General features: G+C 46.2%; 1 protein-coding gene across 4 annotated transcripts in view; it reads right to left on the bottom strand.

Annotated features, from left to right (window-relative positions):
* EML6 (echinoderm microtubule associated protein like 6) overlaps window positions 1-11,499 on the bottom strand; it is an 89,947-nt gene that overhangs the window by 12,805 nt on the left and 65,643 nt on the right. For 2 of the 4 annotated variants that reach the window (XM_017821803.1, XM_017821804.1), the window contains exons 29-39: window positions 8,874-8,952; window positions 7,967-8,096; window positions 6,773-6,871; window positions 5,599-5,619; window positions 5,084-5,257; window positions 4,181-4,389; window positions 3,525-3,682; window positions 2,773-2,887; window positions 1,801-1,989; window positions 1,041-1,213; window positions 115-277 (exon numbers count right to left, since the gene is read on the bottom strand). In XM_017821803.1, coding sequence (XP_017677292.1) covers window positions 115-277; window positions 1,041-1,213; window positions 1,801-1,989; window positions 2,773-2,887; window positions 3,525-3,682; window positions 4,181-4,389; window positions 5,084-5,257; window positions 5,599-5,619; window positions 6,773-6,871; window positions 7,967-8,096; window positions 8,874-8,952 — 1,510 coding nt within the window. Of the gene's footprint in view, window positions 1-114; window positions 278-1,040; window positions 1,214-1,800; window positions 1,990-2,772; window positions 2,888-3,524; window positions 3,683-4,180; window positions 4,390-5,083; window positions 5,258-5,598; window positions 5,620-6,772; window positions 6,872-7,966; window positions 8,097-8,873; window positions 8,953-9,973; window positions 9,983-11,209; window positions 11,225-11,499 lie in introns of all 4 variants that reach the window. The other 2 variants (XM_017821802.1, XM_017821805.1) reach the window with 2 other exon arrangements.

Raw genomic sequence — 11,499 nt, 5'->3', positions numbered from 1 at the left:
AGTGTCGTCCCCGTTCCCTTGCCCAGGGGATCCTTCGCCCTTCGCCCACCTCGCGCCTCCCTCCTGTCCTGCTGGCACAGTCAGTCCCACGCTCCAGGGCCGTCCCAGACATACCTGGATGTACCTGCTGTCTGCAGAGAAGTCCATCTGGATGACAAAGCTGGCAATGTCCTTGCAGTACCCGATTCGGTTCAGGGTTGTGCCTTGGGTGAGATCATAGAAATCCACAGTGTGTTCCTGTGACCCCACTGCCAGAAACCTGTTATCTGGGCTGATCCTACACAAGAAAACACGGAGCAGGGATGTCACTGTTTCTGTGCAAGACTTGCTTTTGTTTCTCATGACAACACAACAGTAATTTTTTTACTGGAAAACAAAAAAAAAATTGTATCAACAGCAAGATTGAACCCAAACCATGAAGAGGAAGACAGCATATCTCTGCCAGAGGGCAGGGTTAGATGGGAGATTGGGAAGGAATTCTTGGCTGTGAGGGTGGGGAGGCCCCGGTACAGGTTGCCCAGAGCTGTGGCTGCCCCATCCCTGGAAGTGTCCAAGGCCAGGTTGGATGGAGCTTGGAGCAACCTGGGATAGGGGAGGTGTCCCTGCCCATGGCAGGGGGTGGGACTGGATGGGCTTTAAGGTCCCTTCCCACCCAAAGCATTCTGTGATTTCAGTCTACATTGTTTGTAGTTAACTGGTGCTAACATTGCACTTGCCATGTGCAGAGTAACTCTAGTCCTCTGGGATACACAACAGGACTTGCAATTTGGAAAAGTACTGTCATATTAACTCCCATAATCACAGCTGCAGTGTGGCTGCAACTGAACTAATCACAGGGGAAAAGAAGTGTGTGGTATCCAAGATATACACAAGCTTTAGGTAAATGGAAATGCAAGCCTCAGGTACGTGAGTGCACGCCTCCATTTCACACAGGTTTCAACAAACACGGAGTTACGAAACCTTTTGGAAATGTGGACCTTGCTGGCCATTTCCTGGAGCTGGGGCGGTGCATTCGGAGCACCTGAGGTGGGATTTCCTACCTGATGTCCTGGATTGCTGACTTCCTGTCCCGCTTTTTGCCCCAGACCTTGAGGCTGTTGACCAGCAGGACGACGAACTCGCCGTTCCTCATGCCGATGGCCACCATCTCCCCGTCAGGGCTGTAGGCGGCACAGCGGGCCGGGTGCCCCAGGGCCACCTTGTTCACCAGCTTCTGTGGAGACACAGTGACGGGCTCACACCTCCCCTTTGGCACAGGGACAGCTGCCAAACACGGCGCCTCAAACGCGCCTCGTTCCCAACAAAGCCGCTCCTCTGTTTCCCTCTAAACATAAACCCGGAGTTTCACACCCCGACTCGCGTCCCACCAGGCATATGGTGCAGAGCAGGCTTTGGGATGTGCGTGGAATTCACAGGGGGGTTTTGTGTTTGCATCTAGTTTGTAGGGTGACATCCAGTTTCACAGCAGAAAAAGCCAAAAAATCAATTTCCTGATCTGTGACTTTAATATCTCCTACAACTGGTAGCACTTTCTCTTTGCTGATTGTGTTTATAACATATTCATTCCCCTTATTAAAAATGATCCCTGTTAGCTTAGCTACGGACCTTTTGAAAAGATTTATGTTACCCAGCAGGAGCAGAAACCTTTCTGCAATTTTTTTAAAATGTTTTATTGATCTGTTGGTTTTAGAAATGGTTGTTGTTAGTCAATTTGTCTTGGGAAAAAACCCTGAAGCAACACGATGGGTTCTATAAAACATTCCCATCTAATCACAAGCTTTTCCACTTGGGGATACTCACTTTGTCTGCCAGGTCCCAGATCCTCGCTGTTCCATCGTTGCTTGCAGAGATAAATATGTCTTTGGAGGGGTGAGTTGCCAAGCCCCAGATCTCCCCTTCCATGTGACAGTCAATCAACAAGTTTGAAGCAGCGTTTTTTTCTCCTACCTCAAGGATTTCTCCATCTTTTGTTCCCACCAAGATTTTCCCCTGTTTGTAGCAGAAGAAAAGAATGGACAGAGGTTGTCAGTGCGACAGTAACATCCTCTCATGGTCTGCACTACAAGAGCTTCCCTGGCAAACACTTGGAAAAAGCAGAGACACAGTTTGGAATTGGTTAATGGCTACTTGATTGGAAATATAAAACAACATTCCCCAGTGGGGGTGTTATCAGAGTATGGCAAATTCCAGGGCCTCGGTGCACCCAGTGAAACAGAGTTCAGGGGACAGTCACTGACGTGCAGCATCACACCCTCCTTTCATGGAGCATTTGCAAGGACACATTTACAAGTACAATTTAAACGTGGGCAACAATGACTTCAGCAAGTCAAACTACTCTCTTATTTCTATTGTTTTCCACTTTACCAAAGTCCCTCAGTAATTCTCAGTGGCAACCTGGGGTTTTTCTGACTTCAATAAAACAAAAGCTGTGATCCATTGTGCCCCAGGGAAGCACCTGAGCTGTGCCTGCCTTTCATGGGAAGCAAACCTTGCAGGTACCTAAATTCCTTTTGCTGTTTGAAAAAAGCAAACCAGGAGGTGAGGGCCTGGGTGATGAAACGTGGCCCTGCACTCAGCACTGTCCCTCGGGGGCCTGCCAAGCCCTGCCCTGCCCCTGCTGACCCTGGAGCAGAGGCTGGCACTAAGCATCACAAATGCAGCTTCAAGCCCACCCCTGAGCTCAGGAAGATGAGAAGAAGGAAGAGCAGCAGGGAGGCAAAGTCTCCTCCGCTGTGATGCCATGCAGGCTCCCCCCGGGTGTAGCTCCCTCACCTTGCCCCGGCACACGGAGCGCACGCACTCGATGAGCTGCCCCGTCTCCAGCTGGAAGGCCCGGCACCGCTTCATCTCCTGGTCCCAGAGCTTCACTGCTCCCCCCTCCTTGGTGCTGCAAAGAAGGGGGTTGTGTTACCCAAGTGTCTCCTTCACCACAAATCACATCTGCAAATCCCATCAGTGTTTTCCTGCTTCAGTCACAGAGCACACGCTGAATCATCTCTGCCATATGTAAGGACTCCTCGCTACTGTGCTATGGAAAGTAAATCAGAAATCAAATGTTTTCACACCTCATATTTTCAACAGCATCATTAATTTGTTCTCTTGTTCAAAAAACACCCCAAATCCAATTGTTCTCTTGTCACTTAATCTCAGATCTCTGTCACTTGGTAAATGGTACTTCTGATAACTTGAAGGCCTTCCAGAGTCTCCATTGGGAGGGGTTGGTTGGAGTTTGAAAGAATTAAGAAATTAAGAAAATCTCACTTATGGCAGGAGTTCAGTTAACAAGGAGCTTATCCAGGTGTTCAGATCAATCCCTAAGAGGTTCAGTGTGACCCTGGTGTGTAACTGCCACCCTGGAGTGTGTCCTCCTTTAGTCCTTGACTTACTGAGACAGCTGGGCAGGTTATGCAAAACTGAGAGTGGAACTGCTCCAGCACAGAGCCCAGTTATCTCTGGGGTGGTGGATGAACAACTCAACACAACAAGCCCACAGGAGTGCACTGCAGGAAGGGGAAGTGTCTTACGGTCTCTCTTTCCCTCCTGTCACGATGAGTCCGTCCCGCAGCGTCGTGTACATGGTGAACACGGGGCCTGTGTGAGCCTTGGCCACCAGCCTGACCAGGAAATGGTCCTTCCACACGTAGACATCTCCATTGATGGCACCCGTGAACGTGAGGTTATTCTGCAAACAGCAGCAACCTCACATGTAAGAGACACCTCTGCATTTCTGTTCAGCTCCAACTGCAATCCCTTAAATCAAATTCACAATTCCTTCATGACCACTCTGCACAGTGCTCTATGGTCTGTGGTCTGGACAGTGGTCTGTGCTGTCACCATTGGTTGTATCACTGTCACACTAAATACCATTAGCAGAGAAAAAGGTTGCAGAGTCTATACACAAAATAACAGTATTACAGTTTTTTAACCAGTGAAGTGCTAAATAACCAGGAAAGCAAAGAAAATAAAAGCCAGGCAGTGGGTGTGCATGGTCATTAATAAAAACCATTCACCAACAGACACCTGGTTGTGCTTAGAAAGGTAAAGGTCTCGAGGTGTGCAGGTGTTAAATCCACATTTCACTAACAAGCACCATTCCCCCCCCGGCTGGATTTCAACACAGAAAACTGCAGTTTTAATAAAACCTTAATATAAAATTCTGTAGCAAGGAATTTGAACTTACTGCTCCAAAGGCAACAGAAAGCATGGTTTGCATTTTGGCATCTTCCATGGAGCCAATGACTCCTTTCTTGTAGAGCAGAGCACTGCCAGCCAGCGTCCAGAACTTCATGTGCTTCACCCCAACGGACACAAACTGGGTGTCGGAATCCGGCCGGAATTCTACAACAAAGATCCTCTCCAGGTGTCCTCCCCTGCTGGCAACTTTAGTCCCTGTTTGAATTAGGAAAGGATAAAAATAAAGTTAAATTTACCTGTAAAAATAAGCACTGATAGGATTTTATAAAATCAATTGACCTGGTATTGGATTAGGGATCTGTGTCCCAGATGCTGAAAGCTGCAAAGCCCGACATTATTTAGTGTGTCAATCTTAATGCATTCGAGCCATGAGGCCCCTGGTTACTCCACTGCACCCCACGGTTTTAGGAAATGCAGATTTAAGGCCCTCACAGCACAAAGTGCCTCCTGGCTCAGTGAAACAACAGCACAGAAATGTTGGAGATCACCAGTGAGTTCCCATCCTGTGAAATGCACAGGGACACACGAATGAGCTGAGGCACTTTTCCTCTCCCCTCCACCTTTTCCAAAGATAATTCTTTCCTGGAAATGACTTCCCAAAGGCCTACCTACAGCACAGAATTTCAAGGATTTTAAGAAGGAAAAGAAATTGCTTTCCTTAATTTCATGTAATTTTGTATTGAGCAATGTTCTTTCCTTAACCTCTGCTTATAACAGATGTATAAAATTTATCATCTTATCCATATTTTCTAGCCCTTTGTCACCTCCCTTAACTGTGACACTCAGAGTAAGAACACAGATCTAGTCCCAAGGTTTGAAAGGCAAAGTGAACAATCACTGTGCACGGTTCTGTTGGGCTGAGGGAAGGTGACTTCTCCGTGGTTTTTACCTTCCTGCCACCTCCACACGGTGATGGTGTGCTCGGGGTCCACCCCCACCGACACCAGCAGTTTGCCAGTGGCACTGAAGTTCACGTAGTTGACCCCTTTGGTGTGGAAGCAGCGCAGCATTGAAATGGTTTGCTTGCTCATGGCATCCCAAATGTGGATTGTGGGAGTTGTACCTGGGGGCAAAGAGGTGGATTAAAGAGGATTAATGCTGGAAGGCCTCAGTGCAAACCAGGCACTCAACATTTAACCTGAACAGACAGAAGTTGGGGGTTTGGTTTTGTTTGAAGAGTAACACTACTGGAACACAGAGAGAAATCATAAGAGCTTGCAAAACACAGGGGGAATCATTGCAGTCCATGAAATCAGACAAGTTCTAAAAGAACAACATAACATTTATGAAGAGCCTCATGCAAAGGAAATTGTAGATGTTTCACTTGTATCTGGGACTCAGATACAATGAGGCAACATGAAACTTGTACACGACTGCCACAATTCACAAAGGAGTCAGCCTTACCTGGGAATTCTGTCATGTCACCTGCATTGTGAGAGCAATGGCAAATGAGGAAGCACCAAGGGAAAACAATAGGTGAAATAAGTCGTGTTTCTCATGCTCAAGTGCCAGCATCAGCACCAGAAGGAAAAAAGAAATTAAAAACTCGAAAAATGGATATGGATTAAATCAACAAAACAAATAAGCAGCAATATTGTTGAACTTTTTTGGGTATATTGGGTTTTATACACAAATATCGCAACAATATTTAGTACTTTTGACTTTTAAAAGTGGCATTTAAAAGAAAGGCTAAAGACATGCAGGTTTTAAAAATTACTCCATTTAAAAGTGAAATGAATCTGTAGTTACACAAAGAAGTATCAACCGAACTCAGAAACACTGACCTCGTGGGCCCTAAGAAAAGGGCCTTTAACAGCCATTTTTTCCAGAAATCACTATTTTGACCAGCCCTGGCACCACGTGCAGGTTTGGGTGTTCACCCCACACTCAAACTGAGTGGCAGTGCTCAGTACAGGCAGCAGATGGTTTGTCACGCTGATCATTGATACTGTTTTCCTGCCCCTTGTTAAGTTACTTCTGTCATAAAGTTCTGGAGTTGAGTCTCCTTCCAGAATGGTCTGAGTTAGGAGTTCTGGCCCTGTTCTTCTTCTTAAAGTTAATTATTACAGCATGAAGCTGAAAGGCAGTAGATCTCCTAAGTCATCCCACATTCCCCATACAATGTTTACTCCTGCCAAAGGTCCCAGGGAATCTAACAGGGCTCTCCATGTGAGTAATAAACACTTAAATCCATACGGTTTCTCAACTGGCCCCTGACTTCTGCTGAGATTTCCCTCTGTTTCTCTCCTTTTTTGCACAGGAAATGGTCCTTAGAGTATCCTCACTGCTAAACAGTGCCTTGGATACAGGAAGGAAAGAGGGCATTCTGTAACTCAGACTAATGAGACGATTTAGGCAGTTTATCAAATCCTGCCCTGTGAAATTCGATTATCCTACAATTAACTCCAAAATCCAATGACTCATGACCAGAGACGGAATTGAAACCACAAGAAAAGCCTGAAGCTTGACTACCTCTTCCAAAGGACAGTAACACTGGTAACATTCCCACTGGGAAAAGCCCCAAATCCACCAGTGCCCCCGTGGTTTGTGGGTGGCCCTCAGTGCACGGCTCACGTACCGATCTGGCTGGTGGCCACCACGTTCTTGTACTTGGGGTGCTGGTTCACGGTCAGGCACAGGATGTCGTCGGTGTGCTCCAGGTAGAAACTCTGGCTGCCTGGGAAAACCCAAACACGGCTTTATTCCCCCCAGCAGCCACCACAGAGCCCCTGGAGCAGAGACTGTTGGAGCTGGTTGATGCTCTGCAGGGGATGGGGAGGACAGTAAAGGTGTCCAGGGCTGCTCCCCTCTGATCCCCAGGCCCATTCCCAAACAGACACACAGAGACAGAGACAAAGGCAGTATTTGGGGAATTAGCTGTACCCAGGGAATCAGCCCCCAGCCACTGCAAGAAACACCAAAACTGTTCTGTGAAAGGCCCAGGTCTCCCAGTAAAATCCCAGTAAAACCAGGCAGTCAGCAGGAAGCAAAGTGGAGATGAAACCCTCCCAAGGGAACAGGCCCAGAAAGAACAGATGGGGCCATCCATGCTTCCCAGGGCCACCCATGTTCCCAGGGCCATCCATGTTCCCAAGGCCATCCATGCCTCCCAGGGCCATCCATGCCTCCCAGGGCCACCCATGTTTCCAGGGCCACAGGTCAGAGGCACACCAGGACCAGAGTCCCCAGGGTCACCAGATGTGACAGGTTTCCTCGCTGTGCCCCTCCTTGGCAGCAGAACTGGGACCATTTGGGAATAAAATCAAGTCACAATTCCTTTAACTCCTCTCTTTTTTTTGAGAGACATGAAAAATATGGAGATGTTGGTGCTACAAATTAGGGCCAGATACATTTTTGCTGTTTTTTCTCCTTTACATTACTCAAAACACAGGGAATATTTCTACCCCTTCCAAAGAGCAACTTGCCCAGGTTGGACTGCACCAAAAAAAAATTGTTGTGGCGTGACTTCGCTATAACAACTCAAAATGAAACAAAGCATGTTACAGCTCCTAATATTTTCGGGGGTACTGATCATTTCATAACCCACAATCTCCTCCTGGGAGAGAAAACCATTCCCGTGTCTTCACTACAGGATGAGCTGAGCGGGAAAAACTGTCAGTCTGATCCACCAGCCACCCACAGGCTGTGAATTATTTATCAGGATGCAAAACGTGGGACAGCCACAGGAATATTAAAAAGTTAAGACTTTCAATCAGAACCGTTTCCCACATGAAGCATTTTGGGTCTCCAGGTGCTGTGTGTGTGGCATTACCAGTGGAGAGGTTCTGGACGATGCCGGCTGCCGCCGTGTGGAAGATGATGTCGGCCCCGTCGTTCAGGTAGTGCAGGTTGTTGCGACAGTCAAACCCTCTGTAGCCAAAAACATGGTCCAGAGCCAGCTCCTGGTCAGGGAAAACATGAGGGGAACAGTGAAAGGAATGAAGAAACAGGGAGATTTCAGACTTTGGATCACGTAAGCACAATTCTAAATTGCACAAGCTACAGATACCTCGTAGAGGCAATGGAATAATTAAACAATAGTTAGTTATTCCAGTTCTGCTCATTTATGGAGGCAAGACATTCTCATGGACTGTCTCCAACACTTTACTGGTCAACTAAGGGACTGCACTTATACCATTATTTCTTTAATAATGTAAATGTTTTGTTTCTGTGCATTTCCATTCAAAACACTTACAACTTCCAGAACTGATTTCATTACTCTTCCCATCACAGTTTAATATCTATATATTACATAGATACATAGGCTATCAGATATGTTAAAGAAATAAAGACATTCGCAGAGTTTTCAAAAATCATTCTCATAAACTACCAAATTTCAACAGCCCAAATTCTGGCCCCAAAGTCCTTAAAGGAAGCCAAAGCAGGCTACAGGTAACTCTGTACTTCAAACATGAATCAGAGGTGTAATTGCATCTTACAACAAGCAATTCCCAAGGAAATTCCCTGCAGAAACACAGGGATGGTTAATGGATTGTTGTTGAAGCTGCATTCCAGCCCTGAAAACGAATTTAATGATTGTCCCACACACAACTCCAGCTCCCTTGGAACTATCTGAATGACAGCCACAGACCAAGTGTTGCAAACTGCCCACAGAACAGGGATGGGTTTCACCCAGCACATGTCACTTCTCAAGCAAATGAACAAGTTTGAAGCCAGACCTCAACCAGTTTCTTTTTTTTGTGGACATTGTTCTTTTGCAGTTTTTCGGGCTGAGGAGCAGCTCTGCTCACTGGTGGCCTGAAAGGAACATTGAAAAAAGGAGATAATCGATATGTTTGAACGTGAAATAAAACCTTCAAAACCACAGCACACGTTTTGTGTGTGAGCAGGAAATGGCCAGTTGTCCCTGCATTAGCTCCATGCCTTTTTTAGAGCTGTACAATAAACTGACTAAAATCCTACACTCTTTGATGGAAAGAACAGAAATGACATTGATGTGGATTTTGTGGGTGAGTGGCACAACAGACCACTCTACACCACTTAAAAAACCCCAAAACACAATGACACAAATCCATGGAAAAAACTTTGAATGTGAAATGATAGCAAATTGGTGCTTTCAGAAACGATCTAAAAGATTTTCTACAACTGACAGTTGACCTCTGCCCAACCCTGCTTCTTCTGAGAAACCCCATCCCAAACCCCTGACATGGCTTTAATATGATTTTGAGAAGATTTTATTAAAGATTCCATTTAAATGTACAGGTCACTCATCCGTGTGAATTAAAGAGACCAAGGCCAGCAAAGCATTTCTATAGAATTACACTTGCTAAAAGTAGCTACAAAGACAAAAGCTGAGACAAAATCTGATGTGTGCAAATGGTCTTTAAGGCCAGATAATCTCTGGTGCTGCTACTGATCCTGCCAAGAAAAAAGAGGCACAAGGCTAAGGGGAGCATTTGGAAAGCATTCCCACAGTTTGGGATTTCCAAACGGTGCATCCTTGCTGTACATTCCATATGCTGTGAAATTTGCTCTTGTCCTTAGACTGCAACCAGCAGTAAAATTAACTGCAGAAGAATGAAATCCCTTTGGCTTACAGGGAGCTGCTTTTTCTGGAGCTGGGTTTTTACGGGAGGGATTACAGGCAACCACTGACAAACCCCACAGCTGGAACAGTTACTGCTACACAGCAAAAATACTGACTGAGGAACAGTGTGAAAAGCTGAGCTCTAGAATAGACAGAACAAAGCAAACTCACTAAGGACCAACGGCTACATTAGCGGGTGATCTCGTGACATTAGAAGAGTGAAAGAGTTACCTTGATCCCCTTGTAAGCAGCAAACAAAGCCAAGCGAGAAACTTAATAGAGTTTAGGTGTTATTTCTGAGCAGTTACTCATGCACAAGCACTTTCAGAGCCGAGCAGTCATTCCCTGTGGCACAACACGTGCTATCCAAGCATGCCAGCAAGAACTAAAACAGAAATTAAAGAGTGCACCAGTGTACAGACCGGAAACACGGCACCCTGGCACCCCTGGGCACGCTGAGCTACAGATCCTGGGGGAGAGAGGGGAAAAGGAAGCTACAGCCCTGCTTCCTGCACTCTTTATACTGGAGGAGAACGGGACTCCACTGCTGTTTGTTTTCAGGTACCTGACAGGGACGGAAGCTGGGAGGAAGTTGTCAGGCTCCTGAGCACTGTGGAGATCCCACACAATGAGTGCTTGTTCCCTATCCCAGTTCAGGCTGCTGTTTGGCCCATAATTGTGGGTTGGCCAAGTCCCTGCCAGGACAGCCTGTCCTGCTTTGTGCACAGGGAACAAATACCTTTATTTTCTCTGAGAGGGGCCACTGGAGTCCCCTCACACAACACGGAGCAGCAGTGCCAGCACCGGCAGGGAAGGGCATAGGAACCTACTGCAAAACTTAATTCTCTTACAAAACAAATGGACTAATTCATTTCAGCCCAGGTTTATGAGGCCTCTGAACCAGCACTTAGGAAAAGAATCATTTTCTTGTAGGCTTCCTGCTCTTTTTTCTGTTTTAGTGTCATTTCAGAACAGACCGTTTTCACGTTTCTTCACCTACAAATACCAAAGTTGACGACAAGAGCAAGCCAAAATTTTTATGAAAGCAAGAGAACACTACCACTGTGACATGCTTGATAGTCACCAGATTGTAAGCATGAGGTTTAATTTGGAGACACACACACACAAATACTCGGAGAGATATCTATTCACATCCACACGAACACAGATGTTGTGTGCATTCATATATACATAGACATGTATATATACACACGTGTGCAGTCACTGCCTTGTCACCATCTCAATACAACGAACGGAAAGCAGCACATTTTGAACATTTTAAGAGTCATTTCATTTTTAACAAGCCCATAACTACACCTAATTTGATTTGAGACAGAAGATGACACTGTCAAGACAAGAAATTTGCACTGCAGCAAATGACATCCCTTTGCCCTTTTTGACCTGTGCAGCCTGCAAGGCACATTCCCAGCGAGCTGGGCTTTTCCTGGGCTCCGTGTTAGTACTTACTTGACAATTCCCTGCCTCCAAAGGAAAGCAAGTTAAAACATAACACAAGCATTAACGGTTTCTTTCCAGCAATTTAAAATAAACGTGCTTAATTACGTTATGGGATGGATGAGTTCCAGGAAAGATAAGACACAGTCAGACATTAGAGGGCTTTCAGTCCTTTAGGTACTGTGAACACAGCAGATGAAGTCCCTGTTACTCATGACAGTCTCGAGGATATTCTTACACGAGCACACGCGGCTGTGTCAGTGAGAGAACTCCAACCTCCAGCTGACAAACTCTCCCCTGCC

Source organism: Lepidothrix coronata, unplaced genomic scaffold (assembly GCF_001604755.1).
Source record: "Lepidothrix coronata isolate B3197 unplaced genomic scaffold, Lepidothrix_coronata-1.0 Scaffold92, whole genome shotgun sequence".
NCBI lineage: Eukaryota > Metazoa > Chordata > Aves > Passeriformes > Pipridae > Lepidothrix > Lepidothrix coronata.
Note: the sequence above shows the minus strand (reverse complement) of the source record. Positions and strands in the feature narration are given on the sequence as shown.